We start from the raw sequence: 25,535 nt of genomic DNA, 5'->3' as shown, positions 1-25,535 counted from the left end.
TTACTATGATAGGTACTCGAAACGTAAAATATTATAATAAAAATATATAATATTTTACCCACAGTTTAATGGCACACAGCACAATTAATGTAAGGGCACTGATTCATTATAGATGTTATCTGTCTGATATACGCACATGACAATTAACATAGTATTACCTCAAAAATGGCGTCATGTTATATCTCAAAATTGCGTTACATTAATAATTTTTCTCCAAAATACCGCTATATTGATGTGTCATTCATATACGATTTAATTTCATAGTGACAGGACAGTACTGTCGCTTTGAAACTAAATAGGTAATATTAATATAAATTAAAACCATTTTGAGACAATACTATGTCAGTAGTCATGCGCGATATCTTCGATAAATAAAAATACTAGTACAAAGTATAACTGACGTGAACAATGTAGTCACCAGGAATACACAAAGTACAATAGCTTAATATAAAGTAGAAATGTACTAATAACAGTGCTAAACAACCTGCTGTTGGTGGCTCTGGGGCTGCCACTGCGTTGATGAAGATCAATAAAAACACAGACACACATCCGCGCTTGGCCATGGTTCCTCAATCTCTGATGCGGGAACACATTGACTGACTCTAACCGCAATGCCCTATCATACAGGATGCTTTTAAATATTAACTGATAAGGATAACTTTTGAAATACGTTATTCAATTAAAAATTTTTACAAAAATATTCACGACGTTGATAAGCTGTTATTAGCGACACCAAAGAGTATAAATCTCAAATTCAGATGTATTTTTATTTCATAGCAAAAAACACTTGAAATCGTCACATAGATTAAATTCTACTACTCATTAGCAAGGCAGATTCCCCTGAAAAGAATGAGTAAGAAATTCCAGGGGCAACTGTTTCTAAAGAGATATTTGTACATATTTATCATTTATACGATATTTCTTTCAAATGGCGTAGCTAGCGACAACCTGACAGACCTAAACAGGTCACTACCTTGGATTTTCCTCGAAAGCAGAATTTTATTTTAATTTTAAATCTCGTAAACGGCAAATATTGAATATCAACCGTAATCTTTTATCTAATCTAATATAATTAAGTGCCTCCGTGGCCGAACGGTTACCATGCCGGACTGCCACGCAGAGGTCCCAGGTTCGATTCCCGGGTCGGGAGAAATATTTGTATGGCCTACATTTATTTCGTGAGTTTGGATGTGATTTGTGGTTGTCTATGTGTATGTCTATGGCACCCGCGACTCAGGGTTGCCCTAGTGCGGAGCTATGTTGAGCGTGTGCGTTATTATTGTCTTATTATATGTATAAGAAGTAAGAAGTGAAGTACTGTCACTTCCCCTATTTCTACCGCCAAGCAGCTATTTGAGCATTACTGAGTCTCGGTTTTGAATAGAATAGAATAGAATAGAATAGAATATATTTATTTGCCAGAATACAGTATATTACAGATCTTGATTTTGAATAGGTACAGTGTACTCAACCTGCAAGCAGGTGTGCAAATATTATAAAATTTAAACAGGTCTCTATTATTACTACATACTTTAAAAACTTATTAAAAATATGTCAATTTATATTAATGACCATTACTTGTAGCACAATCTAAATATTGCTTATTACTATAAAAGCAATGTGTCAAAAGCCATTTTGTCAATTGTGATTTAAATTTAGGTCCTTGTAGTAACTTAATATCCCAATTGAAGGGCAAGGGAGCTGGTGAAATTACAAGTAAATGAGCTTGTCCTGTCAACTTATCTTGTCTTTAGGTGACAAGCGCAGTGATGTGCCCCTAAGATCTTTACAATTTAAAACTGAGTGTTACTGCAACAATCATGGATAGGAGTGTCGCTTACCACCAGGTGTACGATTTGTTCGTCCCAGCACTTGATATCATAAAAAAAAAACTCGTTACATATTGTGCAGAATAGGTACATTTAACAAAAGTGAGTTTCAAAACTCAGGTATCTGTACTTGAAATCACGCGTTAAACACCTAGTGGGTTGATACTTATTTAGTAAACAGCCTGTATCTAAAAACCATAACGAGATATAGTACAATGGGCTTGTTTACCTATGTTATCGTAGCGTAATTACCCATTTAAATATTTAGATAAAAGTGTACTGACAGCAAAAAGATTGCGGCGAAAACCGGGGAAAAAATTAAAAAGAATAATGTAGCCTTTGCTAACTTTTCTCAATTTTACGGTAGCTACTTTTACATATTCATAAATAGGTATTTCTCAGTTAATTGTAATAAATAATTAGTAACAGCAAGTTTATACGGGGTTATTTATACAATATTAACAACCTCGCATATTACTAACATCATTAACAAAAACATTTCCTCCATGACTTTTATTAATTCACCGGACTTTACTTTCCAACAAAAATAAAATGTTTAAATTGATCTCTCTAAACGGCGATAACACTCTCCGGTCAAAAAAGCTTCAGATAGTTAACAAAACTTTAGTAAATATAATACGTTTTGTAAAAAATCGTGGAACAAAAATTAATGTTTATGATGATAGTAATATAGTCCTGCAAGGTGGTTAGTATTTACTAATACCCTTGTATACTATTTTTAGTATGCCATGCAAGTGGCTGTTTGCAAAATAATAGCCCTTACACAGTCCTAATTGTATCAGCAAGGGTGGCATAGGGTCATGAATAAATTTATCGGTGTATCTCTGCCCTTTGATCTAATCAATAACAATCGTTATACTCTGTTAACAAATCTACTGACCTCGAGGCATTAGATAAAGTTATACTTAATTATAAAATCCTAAACGAAATAAAGATGTATTTGTATTTGTATTTGTATTTGAAATAAAGATGTACATGGCGTAAATGTATTTTGATTTCATTTTTTTTGGGATTCAAGCGGCGGGAACAACAACTCTTGCGCCTAGGGACACATTATCGAATCAAAAGTATCGATACTCTACTCATGAGTAGTATCGAATAAAGTGTATCGTACTCGTACAGGTATCTAAAAATCAATACCTCAAGGTACGAGATACTTAGGTCCTGCAGTTAAGATGTTTTTCATGTTTGAAGAATTACCTAAAGATACGATGGGCACCAATCTAATTTGACGGTCATAACATGGCCGTAACATAATTTTTTTTGGGAGATTTTTAATACTGATTGAGAACCAACAAGAATTTTACGTCTTTCGCAATTAACATTCTTTCTACAGCGTATTCTTTATGAAAAGGACTCTCGTAAGTTTGTAAAAACAACTTCTAGGTGTTTGGACTCCGGGACAGTAAAGTCTATACTGGATAGGGACAAGACGAGACCTTCGGGGACAATCCCTGATTTCCCAGCCATCTGGCAAGCCTATTGCAACAGTAGAGAAATAAGCATTCATTTTACAATTTACTTAACAAATTTCTTTTGTTACCACCACACATGCAGTCCATCACAAAATTATGCCGCGACTCAGTGAAAACGCAAATTGTCCTTTTCGTACGATTGTCTATGGTTAACATTCGAAGCGCTCAAGGTTATTATAGAGCCTGATATGCTGTTGTTTGTACATTGGAGATATGACTATTAACTTCCGTTGTTGATCTGTAATGCGGATTTTTGTCATGGAATCCGATAAAGAAAACATCCGACGGAAACGTATATAATTAAAGTAATCAGTCGTAAATAGGTACACACGTATAATTTATTTCTACTTCGTATTGTAAAACAAAATGTTAATGTATACACGAGTTGATGTACAGTCAACAGCACATCAAGCTACACATTGACGTATTTTGTTCCGTTGCACTGGAGGCGATTTTCGAACAAAAATGTGTAGTCTGGTGTGCTGTTATCCGTACTTCGTTCATCGTTACTGATTCTGGCGATTGTTGAATGACAGGATGAAGCTATACATTTGAATTGATGAATAACAGATGGCGTTGTACACACGCCACATTTAGCGAATCACTAGTAAAACCCTCAAAATATTGCAATTTTTTTAAGCCTGGTCGTTGTTTTACTTTATTATTTTAGGTCTAATTTGAAAAGAAAAATTGATCTACTGTAATTTTTTTCATAAATTTGTTTCAATTTTCCACTAATACAATCAATATCAAATTGTTACAATTTCTAAATTTACAGTTATTTCAGGTGAGTTTTATTCATTTCCCTTTTTTCTATAATTATTAAGTAAGGCTGTACTAAGTTAATGTAAATAGATGTTAATTTATGGCTACATTATGTGTACTTATTCATATCCAGAAAAATGTGCTGGTGTGTGTATTATCGATGCAGACTGACAGAAGTGTGATGTGATAGGTATGCCAAATATGATGTTACTGTTCATAAAACTGTACAAGAATAAACACATCCCATACAATGGCAGGAGCGTATTACATTCTTACACATAATGGCCTAAATTAATCAATTTCATGATTTCAAGTAAAATTTGCTTCATCATTCATTATTACTTTAGAAACTATTTTTTCGGGTCTAAATCGTTCTGAAAAATGGATTAGTCAGCAGCATCGAATATATAACCAGAAATAGACAAAATATCATTTAACTTGTTTGAAAACTATTCTGGTAAAACTATGCCATATCATTACAGTGACAACTGCGTTCCAATTGGCCAGGCCGAATTCGAAACAATTGACGGGTGTCGTCAATTGTTTCACTTCAAATGGACCAGTTTAACTTGAGCTTTGTTATAATGGACGAGAATTGAAAAATTACATAATTACTTATTACATTTTTGTAATTAGATGTTTTGCTGTTTTTCCCACACCACCGAATGGAACAGCCCCTCCATAGTTAGAGATAGTATCTTTATTACAATAAATACGTAATATTTTTGGAATACACGGAGACGTACACCCAGGTCAGTTGTTGACGCTGTACTATTTCAGCTTTCTAATTTGTGATTTCAGCGCAAACGAGAGGTGATATTTAAAAGTGATATCAGTACCATTTGACTGATCAGTTGCCAGGGGTGGATTTTGTCTCTATTTCTGGTTATATACTCGATGGTCAGCAGTGACCATGGCGCCTGTAAAGGTTGATTTGTTTGAAAAAAACAACTATAAGCGATTAAGTTGTGCGTGTCGCGGTTGTGTATCTGTGGTCTCAGGTATATTATGTTAGCACAAGAGAAAAAGTGGCTAAACAACAAGAGTTTTAAATTAGGTAAGTCAAGTAAAGAAAAACTGGTAAAATAGAAAAGAAAATGATACAAAAGTTCAAAGACTACTGTATGAGTATCCAAACAGCATACCAATCAATTTGAATACATTAATCTCCTGTTACCAAGCATTAATTTAGTTATCTACTTAGAATATGTCATTGTTTTAATTACATTCGCAAAATAAATTTAAAAAACCACTACCATCCAACGACTATGTTATTTTATGTGGGGGCTGATAAGATAATTTTGGACTTTAACATCGCAATAGTGCTTCTGACATAACATTAAATATGTTTTCAGTTGAAAGCATTTCACACATTCAATAAAGGTTATAATTTGATAAAATGTACTATAACGTTAAAGTAGGCACAACTGTCGATACAAGGTAGGTAAGAATGTTATGCAGTAGCTGCATAGAACTGCGAAAATCTGCCTACAGGTAACGTACATCTTTTAGGTACTCCAGCAGACTAACTAGTATGTCACCGGAGTTTGGAGAGTCCCACAAGTGGAAGCTCACCCGGAAACAAATTAGGCAGTGCAGCTGTGGACCATAAGGTCACTCAATTTCTTTTTAACACTGACACTTTGCAGGAAGCCGCTGATGGCATTGACTGCGCCACCGGTTAAAAGGGCGAGCCGAAGGCTTTTAACCCAAAAATATACTAAAAGTAATTAAAACCTAAGTAGCGAGGCTGAGGACACTCAAGTGGGCACGGACATTGGCTCAGGGTGCTACTGGGGACTTCCGCCAAAAGCGCGTGCTGTAGGAGCGAAAAGGTCACTCTGTCTCTTTTACCACAGATGTCAACACTTGGTGTCGATTTTTGACAACGCGTTTTATTTCCATCTCAACGCCATCTAGCTATGACGCCAGGTTACTAAAATCGTTGTTTTGGGTAGTGGTGTTACGCTGCGAAATAAACTAATTATGTCAGGTACGATAATTTTTAAAATCTATTTTATTTGTTTCCACAAACTTTTTTTCAAGGGTGTTCGTTTTATTCTTGAAATATCGCAAGATGGTTAAAGTCCAAATTAATCTAGTCAGCCTTTGTAAATATAAGTATGAGTACTCACCGTTGACCTGCAGGTGCACCTCTTGGCGGGCAGTGCCTAAGCCATTGTCGGCCACGCATATGTATACGCCGGTGTCGTTGCGGTACAGGGACACGATCTCGAGTGCGCCGTCAGAGAGGAGCCGGTAGCGACCTACTGTGCCGTCGATCTAACGGAATATTATAAAATTGGCATTGAATAGACCATTGAGAGTGGCAGAATTGACAAAAGGAAACTTTATTGCCGCTGATAACCATAATAAGTGGCCCTATCCGAAATATTTTTGACTTATTACTGAGATTTGTTTAGAAAATGTTAAATTAATGGGCCTCGAAGTTTTTTGACAACTTTGTGGTGGTCTACAATTCGTCAACTTTGTACGTCAGGCATGTTTTAATTTTTTTCAAATAATGTTCCTGATGAATTAGAAAGGCTTTTGAGATAGGTCGCTATTCTGGAAAGCCATCGATATGTCTGTCCTTAAAACAATAAACTGCTGCAATTCGTTCAGCAGCAGAAATAACCGGATAATAACAAACTATACCATGGTAAGAATCATGTAATTAGAAAAAAGTTGAAATACCGTAGAAAGCAGGTAACATGCGTTACTTAGGTCGCATGGTAGGTTTAGATACTGCTAGACCTTTGTGAGGTGACTTTGTCCTTACCGTGATCTCCCCACGTCGCCATGTTATCTTGGGCGGCGGATTACCGTGGAACAAACAGCGCAAGGTTGCTTTATCACCTTCCGATGACGTCACCTCGGGCTCAGTGTCCGTGTTCGCTCGAGGGGCCTGTGGTAGCTCTGTTGGTAAAAGAATAAATATAAGTGATCACATATTAGTTCATGTCGATGCTGTAAGAACCTTTATCCTAAAAACGTCGCGACAAAACCAAAAGTTTGGTTATTGTAAAGGGGTGGACTTTAAAAATGTCTTCTAGAGATAGATAGATAAACACTTTATTCCCTTATATAACACCAATACAGATTAAGCATAAAATAAAAAACATAACATGATTGTCATAGCAGTCAAACGGCTGAAAAAAATTGTTTGCGTCATTTATTTGGCATTTGGTTTATTAAATAAATACACGTATACATACACATGTGTGTATGTACATTACGTATTTTTATATAATAAACCAGATGCGATATAAATGATTTTTTCTTCACCTGTAAAGTTGTCAAAATTGAGATAGTACCGGTTGCAGTTCACTGTCGATATGTCAAAGTTCCTGAGGCGCTGGTTTTCAGTCAACCAACGAGAGGGATTAAGTTATTTGAAAGCAAAAATGTTACGACTATGCGTAAAGTTATATAATGAGAATAATAAATATAGTAAAGTGTAAATAGTGCATCTAAAATAACCTTTTTGATATGTAAGTGCATGAGCGAGTGTGAATATAATTACACCTGTAGGAGTAAATTGTGTTTGTACAGAAGTTTCAATGTTGTATAATGTATTTAGTATATGTATAATATAATTATAAGGTCTCATCACTAAAGGTTTTTTTTATGACACCTGGTGACGGGACGAACAAGCCGTGCGCTTGGTGGTAATCGACACGCCTGCGAGAGGGCTTTATCACAATGATTTGAGGGGCAATATCACTGCTCCCGTCACCCTGAGTCGTAAGTTGACTAGTTTCAATTTCACCAGCATCCTTGCCCTTCAAAACCGCGAATCACATTACCGCTTGGCGGCAGAAATAAGTAAAGCCAAACAATCAAACAAAGAAACCTGGTTTGTTATAATTATTTGTATTAACATCGAACACTAAGAAATTCGATTCGGCTGGATCGAACCTGGGCCTTCAGATGTGCCTGACGCCGTCCAAACTGAGCTACGGAACGAACCAGCAAACCTTACAAACTTTTATATGTGCTTGTTGTCATCTATCAATCAGCCTGTTGCAGTCCACTGCTGGACATAAGCCTCCCCAAACGTACACCATAGTGGCCGATCACCCGTTTTCCGCATCCAACCACTACCCGCGACCTTCTTCATATCGTCGGTCCATCTTGCAGGGGGACGTCCTACGTTACGTTTGCCGAGACGTGGTCTCCACTCGAGAACCCGGTCTACTCCATCGCTCATCGGTTCTGCGACAGATGTGGCCAGCCCACTGTCACTTCAGCTTGCTACATTTCTGGACGATGTCCGCAACTTTAGTCTTATGCTGTATAACTTCGTTCCGGACTTTGTTCCTTAACGAGATACCCAGCATAGACCTTTCCATAGACGACGACGCGTAGTCTGTGAGCCAGTTTGACCGTAATATTCCACGTCTCGGCTCCGTAAGTCATGTTTTTGTTGTAGATCTTTGTTTTTATCATAGCGCCATCTGTGAGAAATCTATGAAAGTTAAACATACCTGGAGTATAAGTAGTGGTCCTCGGTACAGGGCTCGTGGCAGTGGTAGGGTCCAAACAGAGCTGGCTGCAGTCGACGGTGCAGCACTTGCCGACGCCGCGGCAGTCTGCGTCATCGTTGCACTCGCGCCGGCAGCTCGCCGCCAGACCCTCGACCGCGGCGTCGGTTGCCGGGCACTGGCCTGGTTTGTTTACTGTGGGATTGATAAATGATGTAGACATGTTTTTAACGTATTTCAAGTGAGCGTGAGTGAGATGTCATATGAGCATCTAAGTCGACACGCTATCTCTTTCTGCGCCTTTCACATCTCTGCCTTGCGTTGGGTGATATCCACTGTATCTGTGATCTTTGCCTACAGTTCGCTTGACTTGGGGCAGACGTGTCCGAACCAATAAATGACAGTGCTTCTATTTTCTCAATGTCCCTCGGCAATCATCGGTTTTCCGAGTGCACAGGAATATTAATTTCTCTGCCAATTCATTATTACATTTAAAATCTATAATAATTTGAATTTTGAACAACGTTACTTTACTGTTGTTTTGATTTCCGTGTGAAGTATATAGTAAATAAAGTGTGCTTTTTTATATAACTGAAAATGAATATTTTTCCGGTTATTAATAATTTCAATTCAGTCAGTATTTGAACGCATTACTTCATCTGACATAGCTATGTTAGTATGTTCGCCATTGATGGAATAATCACTTTCCGCGCTGTTCGAACAGGTATTTACTATAAAATTGTAAATAATAAAAATGATAATAAGAATTGTAATAAATAAAAAATGTAATAGCAACTCTATATACTTCCAAGGCGACTGAAAACGTTCCGTCTGTACTTAAGACAAAGGGCGACTGAATAAAACCCGATGACAGCCGAAACTCGAAGTTTGTCGAGAGACATTGAAAAATAGAAGCACCGTGGTTGTGTTTTCTGACATTTTTACTTCCATGATATTGCGCTCCATGCCTCGGTGACACAATCCGAGTGCGAACTTGTGACGATTCATTAAAGACCAAGTTAGACTTAATTTCGCCTCATCCGAAGAATAGTTTGATGTGATTACACAGCGAAAATATGATAAATACATAATCTCGTTAATCAAACTAAGACATATCTATAGGTGTTTTGAGAATTTTTATATCTTATTTAGTTTCTGACAAATAAAATCTAACACAGGTCGATCTGATATCCATAGCGAAGAACAACGAACGAAATGTTCAATGTTCTGAGAATAAGCAGTCTTGCACATATATCTTTGTTCTTCGGATGAGTCGATTTGATCCATACCCTTGACTGGTTCTCCTGTTTTGATACGGTATTTTACCAGCAGTAAGTAAATGTGTACTGACCGACTCTGCAGTCGGCGGAGTAGCGCGTGTCCTGTGTGACGGGGTCGACGTACGCCATGGCCACGCAGCGTTCGCCGCTCGGGCACGGGTGCTTCTCGCACGGGTGCTCTAAGCAACGGCATCTGAGAAGTTGTTTGGGTTAACCTTTGGTCTGGATCAGATAACGTCATATCGCGGATAGAAAGGTCAATGGGGCCAGCGTCATCTAATAGAACTAATGTAGATATGCCGTCCGAACAATTCAGTTTACTTCATTGTTAAAGGTTTATAATCATCATTGCATATACTCTCTCTCTCTCGCACATACGCGCCTTCACTTTCGAAATTTCTGTCACATATACACACTATTTCACATTTTGTACCCTTGGTTATAATAAGCCATATTTGTTCACAAGTCAAATGTCCTTTTTAACTTTCCATGCTCTAAAAGTACGTCAATATAGCTTTACGTAGCGGGAGTAAATTTTTTATACAGGTTTTTTTATACTCCTTAAACATTAAATGACGCACTTTAATCTCGTTACGTAAAGTGATATTGACGTACTTTTAGAGCATGGAAAGTGGAGGGAATTGCACCCGAGAGCTCTGGGTGGCAGTCCAGCATGCTAACTGTTAGATCACAGAGGCAGTTTTGTAATAATAATGCCTATTCACTCTCGCCTTGAAAAGGCCCAAGTTATATCATTTAAGGAACAAGTCCAGGCAGGAAATTCCACTCCATAGCCGTTCGCCATATAAATACTGCCGTGAAGTAAGTAGAATCAGTTGAACTTCATAACTTAATAATTTTGACTTACCTGGTCACACCTGTTCTGTAAAGTGGAAGAACGGGTCTCCTAGGATAAGTAAGTCCTTATATTAACTTAAATGGAGAGCCGTACCCAGACTATCGTAATTTAAATCGAAAAAAAAAGATTGTAAGTTAAATAAAAAAAACTTTTTTTTATAAATTTATTGGAATTGAAAATACACACACTCAAAGTATAGATCACTTGATATCTTAGGATATGTTATGTTGACATATAAATATATGTTATGTTGACATATAGATAAATCAGACGTTATATGTATATGATGCATTTCGACGTTGAAAACATAAACATGTTATTGTCTTTATTTAATTATTGCGTGCCGTCTTAAGCCAAAAGAGATAGCATTACATTGGTCTGTGTCAAACACGGGAATTGAAAATACGTATCGTCTTAAATGCCATCTGTGTCCATTTCGCAGTAAATGAGGTACGTGATACGGTTGTCAAAGGGAAGTACATCAAATATAAACAAATGATTTTCCAAGTGTTTTATAGAATTATTCGCAGGTATTGTAATAAAATGGACAAAAATATTGACAGTGAGAACAATTAAGTATTAATAAAAATTCGTCGCTGCAGCATGACTGAATGTGGCATTTGAAAAAGCAAAGATCGACAGAATGTAACATTGTGCAGGCACGTGTTATTTTTCTGTCTATAAATCACACAAAAGCCCAAATATCTCATGTAATTAGATATATTTAAGTAGTTTACTCATAAATATTGCCAAATTTTGCTTTGGTTTCTTCAGATTGCCTGTTTGTTTGTGTATTTTGATGATTGTTGTTAACGTTTATTTTGAGATAGTGTTGTTCTTGGAAGCATACATATTATCGATGTTCTGTTTTTAAAATAATTCACTACGAAATTTTTATTATTTTATTATTAATATTTTTACTATTTCAAGTTTACCTACAAATCAAAAAAGAAAATAGAATGGTTGGAAATCATACATTGAATCAAAGACCATCTTCATCTATTCGCTTCATTTTGAAGAATCAAATTTTAACATAACTTTGAATGTTACTAGATTATATGATAATGCAATTCCATCATTAGGTTTATTGGTAAATAATTTTATATTTAATATGGATTAAACACAACTCATTTACTAGGCATTCTCAGTTCCTGAAAACAAAATTATCCACTCGTTTCCGATTTTTTTTCACTGAAAACTCTAACTATTAAAAATGACTATTTTTTTTAAAGCCATATACAATGACATGTTAGTCCAACGTTGCCGGGTAAAGGCCAATACCAACGTATAGACAGCCTATTTGCCTTGCCTTGCCATCGTTCGGTGTCACTTGCCTAGCTGACCGAGTGAAGACGAGCGCCAATGTGTATAGAATTCATTTAGCTTATCACAAATCAAAGGCGCTCGGCCAATAGTGTTTACACGTTTGTCCGTCCGCATATGAAATGCATACTGGATATATTCATATTTCGAAGAGTCTGGTAAATTGTTTACATCATGAGATACAAATTACGACACAAATCATAAATATTTGTTAATTAAAAGCGTGATATAAATATATGTATATGGACTTGAGATTCAAATATTTTGGAAAAAAATATTGAAAATTTGTCACTCCGAAATTATTTAAATAAAATTATTTTATTCCGTCAAGAATAATTTTAGTATTTTTTACCCGACTGCGTCAGAAGGTGGGTTATGTTTTTTTGAGTGTATGTTTGTTCATTTCTTTTTCACACTGTACAGCCTAAATGGCATGATGGATTTTTACATATGAGGTGTCGTTAGATTCGTCTTGATTGGTGGGAGTGTCATAGGATTATCTCTTTTCAGTTATTTTTTTGCAGTCGGGTTTTTATTTTTTAAAATAATTTGGTTTTTGTAAATCTATATACATATTTAAAGGAGTACGGCCCGGAGCAATTCACTGGTAGATGGACGCATGGCAAAAACTGTAAGTACTACAACATGATAACTTGAGGGTATGTTAATTTTATTTAGTGAAGGAGTACTAAGAACGGATTTCTAAAATTCGTCTCCTAAGAGGCGAAAGAGGATAAAAACGTTTGCTTGAGAAATAATATTCCTTGAAATAACAACTAGAAACTTAAAAAAGAAGAAAAAAAAAAGACGAAACTTTGCATAAATATTTTACAATAAAAATGGTAAAAAAAATGGCATGACAGTTTTTAAAAAATGCGGCGAAATGGGGTAACAAAGTTTGTATGGTAACTTTTTAACGCGTGGTGCGATTTGCTTCATACTTGAATATTTTTCATTTGTATAAAAATTGTACGCGGACGAAGTCGTGGGGAAAAGCTAGTACAAGATAATTGTTGATTTCCGATAATTGATTTTTACAACTACTTCCATTATTTCTGTGTTAAAATTGCTTGATAGATTCATTTGCTTAAGAAAGCCCGGGAATTAACGGGAATACTAGAATCCGCAGAAACCTGAATAGACTGACTTGTATTTTACAGTTAGTTAAAAGACGTTACATAAATATGTACTAAAATGTAGGTTAAAGGCGTACCTCTTAAAGTAATTTTCATATTTTATTTAGTAAGTACCATTAATGCTATGTAATGTAATATACCAGTAAATTAGGTATAATTAAGTAAGAATACGCATGTCGCCAACAAACTACACAGTAGTTTGGTGACTTTTACTAAATAAGTTACCAGTTGTAATCTTGAAAATAAATTTTAAAAAAGTTTAAAAATGTGTGTTGACATTTATAATAATATTCCATTCGAGATTAAATTATTCGACTTGTGTTTGTTTAGGCATACTATGGTTACAGTAAACTAAAGAAACAATAAAAAAACAGTTTCAACATTCAAGCCATACATTTGTATGTCGATAATGACTTATTGATAGATTATGGTACAACACTAAAGAAATCCGCTGTTTGTAACTTTCAAATTTTTCAAAATTTTGGTTATATGCACGTTGATTCTGTAGTAAGGGCAGCTCCTTTCTTTTATTTTTTTCCATCCTCTAAGCATAATAGTGTTTTTTTAAAATGGGACAGTACGGGGAAATTCGAAACTATAGAAGATACAAGGAACCCGTCTTACGAACCATTAAGTCTTTTTTGTGAAAACAATCTTGACAAAGTAAACTTTTTTGGTCAAGCGTGAGTTGTCTATAAAAACGAATAAAATTGATCAAATTTTTTCATGAAGGTATTATTTAATTGTATGGAACTGGACAGCAGTTGGTCAAGTTTCATAAAATATTTTTCATACAAAATAAATAAAATGGACTATTTTTTTAATGTTAATAGACTCAGTGTCTTGTAAGGATGATTACATTCTACATATGGGATATATATTATATTGATTTATAATTACCTATCGCATCCATCTTCGCCAGTGGTCCTATCCAAGCCGTAGTTGCATTTGAGCTGCTCACATTCAAGCCGTAAGGGCGCGCAGTCGATATCGACGGGCACACACGAGCAGCGCTCGCAGCCCTCAGGCGTGCGCGTGCGCTGCACGCTATACGGGCAGCGGATGCGTGCGCACTCCTCGTTGTACCGCTCGCAATTAGGCACCACTTCATTCGTTTCTGGTTAGGAAAAGTCGCCAATTAAATTATTGAGTGCCTAAAAAATTCTATAGTCCATTCTGTACATTATCATATATTTGTTACGATGTGACGTCGTAATGCCAGAACGTGCGACATTCTGTGTCTTTTCGTGTTTCGGCTGTGGTCGGATTTCAGTCGCCCTTTGCACTTGGTGCAGACCGAACGCAGTCAATAGACTTGGGAAATCGACTTCATTCGACGGCTGGATCATATTCAAACACTGAATCACGGATGGATCACATTTTGAACATATCATCTATATGCTCATTTATAAGTTCCAGTACTGGGCAGGGCCCACGCAAAGCTCATGGTAAATTTAAAATTAAATTCTGCACATACATTTCAAAAATTCGAGAAGTACGAGTCTGCATTCGAAACCACGGCCTCTGTTTGAAAGGAGGTAGGTCAAATCATTAGGCTACCACTGTCTACGAACATTTCGCACTGCCATTACAATAGTGTTATACCTCAAAATATGTCAAATTAAAGATTATACCATTGTTAAACTTAAAATTTGATTCTCTTCACGTTAATAAAACCGTCGTTAGAATATTATAAAAAACAACTAAAATATATCTACTTAACTCAAAATGAGACACGCTTTACGTGAGTTAGGTCTGGCCAAAACAGTCCTTAAAAACATGAAATTACTTGTCCTCTTTTATTTTTAAATATGTATATTTGGCAAGTAGGGAATAACCTGTACATAAATTTACACAGATCTGTCACGGGACGCGAATAATTCGTTTTTCGTCGATTCTGAGATAATTTTAACACTTTTTGAGTTAATACACTATTGTATTAACAGTGCGATTTGCTAAATAAGTGCAAATACCATATAGGTAAGCAGTTTCAAGTTTGTTTCTTTTTTAATATTTCGTCTAATCGAATGGTGTTTCTTTAAGATACTTTTTTTATAGCACTAAGTGACGGGGCTAACAAATCGCGTGCCTGGTGGAAGCGACACGCCTGTCCATAACAGTTGTAGTATCACTCAGAGCTTTAAATTGCAAAGATCTGAGGGGCACTCCTACTGCGCCCGTCACTCTGAGATATAAGTCGACAAGTCCCAATGTCCTTTTACTTCACCAGCTACTTCTAAGCAAATACGTGACTTAAAAGTAACTATTCCTTATAATTGACCATTTCGATTGGCAGTATAAAAATACAGGTGTTTTTTTCATATTTGGTTGGGTTTGATTCCTGTTCTGAGACATAAGTTAATAAGTCTCATGCGCCTGTAATTTCACCCTTCAAAACCAGAACTACCAGAGCTACTAAAAGTATTGTGTACTGTAGGTTATATTTTATAATACTAAATAAGTATATTTACAAGGACTTAACACTGATATAGATATTAAGAAATTAGAAAAAGTAGTGTAGTGTACGAGAAGAACAGCCAAAATCAAAGCGTGGGCATTAGCAGTGATATGAGAGCGGCGGCACCAATGATCCTCAGCAACTAAGTACTTTACCGGCAGGCCAGGCTTTTAAAAACCTTGACATTTAAACGAACTTGTCCCTTTGGTGTTCAGAGCAGAACGACATCGAAACGAAAGTGGGCAGTAGATAGCAGGCGAGCAAAGCGCGCAATATACCGGGCGTTCTCTTGCAGAGTTGTTCGCACTCGTCAATAGAGGCGAAGTTGTTTCCATTGCCGCCACAGCCGGTGTACGCGAACACGATGCACTCGGAGTAGATATCGCTGTAGTACCAGCGCCTCTGGGAGGGTTGATCACACCCCGTCTCGCCCACCTCCACGCTCTGCAGGCACGCCAGGTCTGACACCCGATGCCCGTTAGTACCGCCACTCGGTGGCTCAAGCAATTTGCAACGAGTCGAGCTTGATGATGCTTTATGAAGATTAGCATTACTAACTCTATAGTGATTTCCAGGAGGCCTTTCCCTTGACTTTATGACTTTTTAACAACTTTAAGTTGACAATTTATTGCGATTGCAGCTGTTACTCCATTAGAATAATCATACAGTTAGGGAAGTAACCAATGAAATTTGTTATTTCAGACAAAGGAGATAGATATTAATGTAAAAGAAAAAGGAAAATTAGCAACAGAGCCAGATATATGGTTTATGAGGAAAAACATTCAAGGGAAGGAGTACGTACGAGGTCCGTAGGCCCCGCAGGTTTCTTCACACTCTTCGACGCTAGAGAATCTATTTGGTCCGCCTCCGCAACCTCCGTACACGAATGGCAGACAGCTGCCTGTTGCTTGGTGCCAGTACACTTTGGGGATTGCTGCCCTGCATGGGCCAGGGTCAAGTGGAGCATTGCATATGTCTGAAAAATAAATTACATTACTCATTTTAAATTCTACGAATTTATTTATTTTCAACTTACAGCTACCATTACAGCCTGTACCTAATGCGATAGTGTAGATAACAAGTCATACATAATGAATAACTTTTAATTGAAATAATAGTAACAGCAAGCTACTAGTAACTTCCAGCACTGCTAGTAAGTACTCAATTTATTATTATTAATAATAATTGAATGAGCAACAGAACACATCCATGAAACTGGTGATAACAAAACTATGAATCGTCAGATGCTTAAAACCAAAGTGTCTGTTTTTTATTTAATTAAATGGCAATTAAAGTAGTTAACAGTCAGTCAACAAGTTTTTGACTTTCAATAAAGAGAAACCTGAAAATTTGTAAGGTACGGTACGCAAGTTTCAACTTTTCGTTGTCCTGACCACAACTTTTTTTTTATATACCAAGTGACGGGACGGGGTAAATAACACGCCTGTCCATTACAGTACTTGGAGTTTTAAATCACAAATATCTGTGACATAAAGTTGACAAGTCCCATGTATGCATGTAACTTCACCAGTACCGAAAGGCTGACGTTACGGCTTGGCGGTAGAAATAGGTAAGGTTCAGTTGTTCCCTGGACAAACTCTTTCACAAGGAGCTCTACTTCTGCTAAAACAAAGCAATTGTAGGGAAGTAAACTTCAACTTAAACTTTAACTGCCTCTGTGGCCGAACGGTTACCATGCTGGACTGCCACGCAGAGGTCCCAGGTTCGATTCCCGGGCCGGGAGAAATATTTGTATGACCTACATTTGTTTCTCTCGTGAGTTTGGGTGTAATTTGTGATTGTCTATATGTGTATCCATGGCACCCGCGACACAGGGTTTCCCTAGTGCGGGGCTATGTTGAGTGTGTGTGTTATTATTATTATTATTAAAGATTTTTCATGTTTCTATGATAGAACTTTGATAATTAGGAAATGATATTGATAACCCAGAAACAAAAATGGTGTTACATGGTGTGATTATCGTTTATCCATACCTTGTCCACGGAAGGCGCCGCAACGTCTCTCGCACTCTTCCTCACTGTGATATCCGTTTGCGTAGCGACAGCCGCCAATCGGTGCCGAAAGACACGCACCGCGCTCAGCGTCGTAGTAGAACGACGTTATTTCCGCCTCGCAGGGTTCCAAAGAGTATGGAGTGCGACATTCCTCGTCTGCCGGCTATAGGATAATTTCAATTTTATTAACCCAACCAGGAGAGAGGTTAAAGAGTCTACTAATATCGTTACTCAGTGACTTGAATTTAAATTTTTCCCGCACTAATACGGTTCATTTTGCTTGGGTCGAGCGGCAGGATCACTGGTTTTATTTCAGAATTTATTTTTTTACAAACCAAATTGAAGCCATTTGAATAATGTACATCGTGTAGTTTACGCGTTCTATTTAGTTTAGTTGATATAAAAAAATCATTGGTACGAGTATATGTAAAGAACCTATTGATTACAGCCGTTTTCTTTTAAAATTTCGAGGTAATTTTGAGTTTGTGAATTTTTAGGAATCGTGTTTTCACTCCGTATGGTAATCGGTGTATTTCTTCAATTTTACTATATATTTCCAAAGTAATTGTTCCAACATTTTCACTGATATGCTGAATCAACGCATAGCGGTAAGTAGTATAGACTCTTAAATAGGAGAGTTATATTATAAGAGTGCACATAAACCTATTTATTTCATGTAGTTCCATTGACTTACAATTATATGGACGTCGGGTCCGCGCTAAAAAGTGTCCGCACTTGTAAGGCGCTGAAATCGTATACAGAGCGCCAAACTCCGCTTTAGTCTTCATTTGTTCGACTGACAGCGCGATACTGCGATGACATTACAATTTAAATTTCGAATAGGTTGACTTGGGACATTTTTTACGTGGTTTTTGTATTAGACCCGTCGTCCATTTATTTGTAAGTCAATGTGTAGTTCGTATTCTTTTTACGACTTTTCTGTAATAAAAACACTTTTTCCGTATGATTACAAGTAGCTTTATTATACCAAAGGTTTGAAATCTTATTCCAATGATCATAAGTAAGGCTTTCAGTTTCGCAGCATTCCCTTTTTCCGAGGAAAAATAATCGAGACTCGAAAATCCCGGGAAAAACAAGATTTTGAAACTACTTCAAAAGTATGCTTCTATTCTTATAGGTTAGGCATTTCGGCAATCAAAACATGGTATTTTAATTAAATTCTTGATGTATTAAGTTTTCTTTCGTGTTTGATGTACCTATTAAGTTCTATGAAACCTTAGACATAAAAAAGGTAAGTGCAATAAAGAGTTACCACACTTAATAAAGTTTAAATAATAAATTTTGAATAAGAATAACCTTGGTATAATAACGCTACTTGTAATTAGGACTTTCATCGCAGGAATCTCGATTTTGAAAATTTCGAGATATCGATGGTTTTCAAAATAGGCCAATAAGAGACCAATGTTAAAAACATGTCTCGGAAATATGGAGACTTTGGAGATTAAGTAACTTAATAAACAGTATTAAAAAATCTACTTAAGCATCAATCACCTTTTATTCTGGTTACATGGACATAACAAGACTCCTGAGTGGAGCCTAATATAATCTGTGACGATTGAAGAACGATGATCATAAAATCAGGTCTTGTCTATCTGAAACTACATCAAACAGTCTTTGTTTCCTTCGTGCCCATTATAAAAATGAAAAAAAAAAAGACTACATTTTTGTATTTATAACTTTTTTACTATTTTTATAACTTATTAACTCAAGTTATGAATATAATTTTTTTTATAATTGTCACGGAAGAAACAAAGGCTGTTTGATGTAGTTTCTTTCATTCTGGGAATCTCGATATCGAAAAATTCGAGGTTTCGACGATTTTTTAGCATTTTCGAGATAAGAGACCGAGGCTTTTAGTCTCGGAAATATGGGGACTTTTGAGATTAAGTAACTTAATTAAACAGCTAAAAATTAAAAATGTAAATAGAATAGTGGAAGTTACATGTCAACATGTTACTGTAAACGAGTCAGATATGGGCAGTAAAGGGTAAGTAGTGATGAGAGACCTGCAGATGAAGTGAATCTCCGTAGGTGCTTGGAATTGGAGACTGTGCAACCACCATACGAAATGGACAAAAAATGTATATTTCTTGAGTCGGCTCTCCAGTTGCACCGCCGAAACAAGTAAACTATAGTTGTAGGTTATGACGGAACTGACACATTGTTTAAAGGTTTATATAGGTGGTATCATAACTGAAATAAATAGAGAATTTAAAAAAGAGTAAGGTATTTTAAATGTTAGATAAATTATGTTTAGAATTTTTTTTTTTTTTTATACATGACAGGCAAATGACTCCACTCCACCTGATGTTAAGTGGAAAGTGGTATCCAAACGCGAAGGAACCTAGTGCAGCGATGGAATCCTCACTGCACTAGCCGCCTCCACCCTGCCTGCCTACAATATGCCTAGAATATTATTATTACCGGTTGTGGTGGGGTCATAGGCGCTATGGATGAAGTTGAGACATCTGGCCGTCTTCTGCATCTTCCTTCGCATTCCGCCTGCGACTCGAATCTATAGAGATAGAATTGGTGTTAATTAAACGCAAGCTCTATAAATTAGCTATTAAAAAATTTGTTGACTGTCATTTTTTTTCATTAATTTGTTTTGATTTCCTACTTAATATAATGGTCGAGTGGTTGCAGAGTCATTAATTAACCTTTTTTGTAAATTTTGTAAACATCAATTAAAGAAGGTTTTTTTGTTCATTAAAGTTCTATTTAATCAATATTAAACTGTTTAAATTTTCAAACGTTCTGCCATTTTTATTCTTTTTTTTCAAAATATAAAAAATGCATTTTGTTTAACTTCGATTTTTTTAAATTTATTTACACTTATGACAAACACAATTATATATATCAAACAGTATTTTATAAACTTAAAATAATATTGAGTAACGCCGTATTAAATCAATGTTAGTTTAATTCTTACTTTATATCTAATTACTATTTATTTAAATATAAACGTTACTATATATTTTATATTCTCAAATGTTTTTCTTCCGCAAAATGTGCCGATAATTTTTTTATGACACCATGTGACAAGAGCTTTAAACCGCAAAGATCTGAGGGGCACTGTCACTGTGCCCGTCACCCTGAGATGTAAGTTACCAAGTCCCATGAACCTGCAATTTCACCAGCACCCTTACTCTACGAAGTCGGAACGCAGTAAAGCTCTCATTGCCGCTTGGCGGCAGAAATAGGTAAGGTACTTCCTTGCTAAGTTACTTGCCTGTTGTCGTTGCCATTGCATCCTCCATAGACAAACTGCTGGCAAGTGTCCTTGGTCTGGTCGTAGTACCACTTCACTATGTAGCCCAAGCAGTTGCCAGGCTCAGCTCCTTGCTTGCATGGATCTGATAAATCATAAACAAACCAGAGTAGTAGGAGGCGTCTGTCGCGTTTTCACTCGCATATAACTAGAACGGTAATAAGTCCGACCCAGCCAGGAGGTATATATAGTAAAAATTACCAGCAAATAAACGGTTTTTTCATTTGAAGTCTGTATTTTTGAAAATTTTTCTTTATTCAGTATTTTTTCGGTCATATTGTGTTAACAATATTTTTAGGTTTAACAGTGTACAATGTGCGGAAAGAGTTATTTAGACATGTCAATTGGTAGAGGACGATGTAAGAAGGCCATGACAAATTTTTAAATATATTATACGATAATAGTTCTCTACACAAATGAAGTATAATAAATAGTATTTAAGTTATTAATAGTAATATATAATATAATAGTAATTGTGTTGGAGATTTATATTTATTTAAAGATAAGTACCCTCTGCCCTTCTTTACAATGCCCTTACAGGATATCATATAATAAGGACCTATAATTATGTTATTTAAGATCTTTGTGTATCTCATATGGAGTAATAAATTGAAATTGAAATCAAATTTGTCAACATATTTTTCAAGAGAAAACTTAAAATATTCTGCGAACGAAATTAGTCGGTATTTTTTTTTATAATGATATAATAATAACGCACACGCACTCAACACAGTGTGACACAACCCTGTGTCGCGGATGCCGTGGACACACACACAGACGACCACAAATTACACCAAAACTCACGAGAGAAATAAATGTAGTCCATACAAATATTTCTCCCTGCCCAGGAATCGAACCTGGGACCTCTGCGTGGCAGTCTTAAATAGGTGATAATTATTATAATTTGTTTAATGTGCGCATTATTTTTAACTTTCATGTGATAAAAGCACTTTTGACGTATGATCATGTAAGTCTTTGTAGTAAACCTGCCGTTCACTACACTATACAAATTCTTCTGTGTCTTCTGTGAGCAGAGGTTAGCAATCCTGTACCTCGCACTTCAGCTGTCACTTGTAGGTTGTAATGAAGGAATTAAGAACTAGTAATGAGGAGTACTTATTACTTATTGCAAACGGTATATTTTTAACTCGGGTACAAAGTAAATCTTAAATTTAATTAAATATCTATAAACAATTCATTCACACCGGAACTGTCGCACATTCCTCGCTGCGCGAGCGAGATGCGTATGCGCAACGACCGTGGGTGACAAAGGGAAGCCTGTTTCGCTAGTGCGAAGTTGGAGCGCTAAGTTGTGTGGTCCAACGTCCATAAGCGGAGCGGAAGTGTTTAGGCTGTACGGTGTTGACCCAAGGTAAACCGCTATAGCTTAATTATACCAATGCAAGGGTACGTACACGGTATGTAGCTACCACGATAAGTAAGTTCAATATGATCATACCAGATTCAGGTTTGCAGATCTCCTCGCATTCCTCGACCGAGGAGAACCGGTTGGGTCCGCCGTGGCAGCCGCCGTAGGAGAACTCGACGCAGCGTGCTTGGGCCTGATCGAAGTAGAACTTCTGCACGAACTCTCGACACGATCCGGGGTCGAGCGGATAGCGGCAGACGTCTATATATGGAAAGAACATCATATTGTTAACATTATAACTCAAATGTCCAAGCACGTACTTGATCTCAAGAAGTCACGAGCTTCACAGAATAAAAATTATTGGATTTTGTAGATCATTATATATCTTTGAAACAGCTTCAAAATTGAGAATATCCATGGTCGCCAACCTTCGTAGAGAAGCGGCACACTAAGAAGAAGTGACTCAATTTAAAGAATAAACGTTTGTCTTGTTACAATTATTAATACAAAGAGCGAACACTTAGAAAAATATCCTTCGATCCGGTCGGTTGGCATTGTGTCTGGCACGGTTTGCTAGGAGACGTCGGTTCGAGTTCGGCCGGATCGTAGGGATTTTCGTGTTGTTTTTGTGTTGTGTTCGATCTTTGTATTAATAATTATAACAAACAAGTGGAGTAATTTGACAAAAAATAATTGAATATCAATTCAATAAAAATAATTAACATTTGTCTTTGTTTCTTTCTTAACTATTGACAGAATACCAAACGTACAAATTCCTGTCATTGATTGAGTGTGATATCGACACATAATGAGATGATTTAAAATTAGCTGGCTTGGGCCCTGGAGTTAAGTAGAGTTAATCAGGTTTGATAATATACATACTGCGACCAAGGTCTCTGAAAGCACCGCAGTTCCTTTCACAAGCTTCCTCCGAGGGGAAGACGCCAGTTCTTCTGCAGTAAGGTCCAAAATCTCTGTTGTCATGTTCAGTGCAAGTGTTGCGACTTGGGTCCCAGTACCACACCTTGCCTGATCCCGCACAATCCTCTAGCGATGGGGCGATATAACATTGTGAGGGTAGTCGTGGAGCCTGAGTATAGGACAGGTTAATTTACATTGATTATCTTATGAATTATTATTAAAGCTATTGATAGGTATGGTTTTAAAGTCATGAAAAAGCAAAGAGTAAAGAATATTCTAACCGGTGCAGATGCAGCTGTGGTAGTGGTTGCAGCAGGAGCAGTCTTGCAGCGGCTCTCGCAAGCTTCCAACGTCTCGAAACTATAGATATAAACAAAGCAAATCTAAACGTCGATCGATTTAACCTTTTGACCGCCACTGGCAAAAACTAGTTTCGTTCCCTAGACGCCAAGCCTATATAGTGATGTGACATGTTATGAATTTCCACCTCATATTAATTCCATTCTCCTAAGTCAAAGAAGAACATAACTGAACATAAACTCCAACAATGAATCCACACTTAACTAGAATATACAAATAACACAAGGAATATGTTAATATTTATTTATTAATTTCAACTGAAAATTAAAGGGTTTCATTGACGCTTCAAGGTGCCATTGGCGTATCAGCCAAGTTAATGTAAGACGCTCTATAACGTCCATCACGGTCAAAGAGTAAAACTTAATTCATTTCAGAAAACGGTCTTGTGTTTCTTTGAAAAGTTTCTTGTGTGTTGACTACTTAATTCCTTGTCAACTCATTATTCGTACTGCTGGGCAAACGGTAAAGCGAAACACAGCAGTTTTCACCTGCACATCGAAGAAGGGTCACAATTCACAACCTTAATGTATGATATCCCCAACCCGCGTTGGCCCAGTTTGCAGTAAATTGTCTCCTTGAAAGAGATCCTTATTTAGTAGCCGTAAAGCTTCTTGTGAAAGAGTTCATTCAGGAAGTACTGCCACCTTACCTATTTCTATCGCCAAGTAGTAATGTGGGCATTACTGCGTTCCAGTTTTGAATGGTAGGGGTGAAATTACAGGCATGTAGTACTTTTAACTTATATCGCTGGGTGACGCAGTGCCCCTTAAAGCCTATGCATGCGGATGACGCGCATAAACACGATGATGCAGTCGCAGCGAGTAAACCATTGCACACCTTCACAAATTTAGTTGCGCCATAAACGCGCGTTATCCGCGCGTATACGCGCCGTAGACGCGCTGTAGTCGCGCGTATGTTTCGCTCATTTTGATAAGAGATAGTTTTAATTTCAGTTTCGTTTGTTGATTTCAGTAAGTTTTTTAAATGAAGCAACTACTTTAAATTTTAAGTGTAAACTCTAGTTGTGTACATAAGCTTCTTGCTTGCAACGCAATGTCTGCGCGCGTTTGAATCGATTCAAACGCACGTAAAACGTGATAGAGGCTGCACGTGATTCTCGCAAACATCTCTATCCCGTTTGAATCGATACAAACGGTACATACGTCATGTGAATAGGCTCTTATATCTTTGTGATTTAATGCTCTGAGTGGCACTGCAACTGTCATGGATAGCTGTGTCGCTTATCGTCAGGCTCACGACTTGTTCGTCCCGTCTCTGGATATCATAAAAAAACTCACTTGTTATCGTTGCCATCGCATCCTCCGAAGGTGAACTGGCTACAGGTGTCAGTCGCGCGGTCGTAGAACCATCGCATGTACGACTCATCGCACGGCCCTTGTCTCATCGGCAACTGGCATACGTCTGATGACATTAGAAAAAAATAATGATGAAAACCGAAAAAAAAAATTTTGGTAATTGATCGAAATTACATTTGAACGAAATAGCCTTAGCTCAAATTTTCATAATCCCTTTCATGAAAGCGTACCTTGTGCCGGCGTGCAGTAATAGGAACAATGTTCCTCACTGGGGAAATTGTTCCTGTTGCCTCCGCAGCCTCCGTACTGGAATGTGGTGCACGCGCCAAGAGCTGCTTCGTATGCCCACCTCGTAAAGTCCTCTGTGCACGGACCAGGGTCCTTTTCCAGGAAGCAGAACTCTGAAACACAAAAAAAGTACATTACAAAGTATATTAAAAATAAAAAAGTATATTAAAATATAAAAGTATTATATTAAAAAAGTACATTTTTCCATTTATTTATTTAATATATATTTATTTAGGCAACAATGATCCATAAAATGCATACCTTAAGGACCATACCTTCGCGAAATATAATTTGTTTATGGTAATACAATTTATAATTGTCGATGACGTGTGGCGCAATCT

At 36.9% G+C, this 25,535-nt stretch overlaps 1 protein-coding gene across 12 annotated transcripts in view; it reads right to left on the bottom strand.

Annotated features, from left to right (window-relative positions):
- LOC113226569 (papilin) overlaps nucleotides 1-25,535 on the bottom strand; it is a 200,847-nt gene that overhangs the window by 9,454 nt on the left and 165,858 nt on the right. For 10 of the 12 annotated variants that reach the window (XM_026459242.1, XM_026459251.1, XM_026459248.1 and 7 more), the window contains 15 exons: nucleotides 25,137-25,307; nucleotides 24,889-25,012; nucleotides 23,512-23,590; nucleotides 23,192-23,399; nucleotides 22,400-22,570; nucleotides 20,902-21,025; nucleotides 20,094-20,184; nucleotides 17,628-17,811; nucleotides 16,436-16,609; nucleotides 15,912-16,094; nucleotides 14,076-14,292; nucleotides 9,929-10,050; nucleotides 8,581-8,772; nucleotides 6,873-7,009; nucleotides 6,226-6,373 (listed from right to left, as the gene is read on the bottom strand). In XM_026459242.1, coding sequence (XP_026315027.1) covers nucleotides 6,226-6,373; nucleotides 6,873-7,009; nucleotides 8,581-8,772; nucleotides 9,929-10,050; nucleotides 14,076-14,292; nucleotides 15,912-16,094; nucleotides 16,436-16,609; nucleotides 17,628-17,811; nucleotides 20,094-20,184; nucleotides 20,902-21,025; nucleotides 22,400-22,570; nucleotides 23,192-23,399; nucleotides 23,512-23,590; nucleotides 24,889-25,012; nucleotides 25,137-25,307 — 2,325 coding nt within the window. The remainder of the gene's footprint in view (nucleotides 1-6,225; nucleotides 6,374-6,872; nucleotides 7,010-8,580; nucleotides 8,773-9,928; nucleotides 10,051-14,075; nucleotides 14,293-15,911; nucleotides 16,095-16,435; nucleotides 16,610-17,627; nucleotides 17,812-20,093; nucleotides 20,185-20,901; nucleotides 21,026-22,399; nucleotides 22,571-23,191; nucleotides 23,400-23,511; nucleotides 23,591-24,888; nucleotides 25,013-25,136; nucleotides 25,308-25,535) is intronic. The other 2 variants (XM_026459250.1, XM_026459253.1) reach the window with 1 other exon arrangement.

Source organism: Hyposmocoma kahamanoa, unplaced genomic scaffold, assembly GCF_003589595.1.
Source record: "Hyposmocoma kahamanoa isolate Upper Pololo Valley unplaced genomic scaffold, ASM358959v1 192, whole genome shotgun sequence".
Classification (NCBI taxonomy): domain Eukaryota; kingdom Metazoa; phylum Arthropoda; class Insecta; order Lepidoptera; family Cosmopterigidae; genus Hyposmocoma; species Hyposmocoma kahamanoa.
Note: the sequence above shows the minus strand (reverse complement) of the source record. Positions and strands in the feature narration are given on the sequence as shown.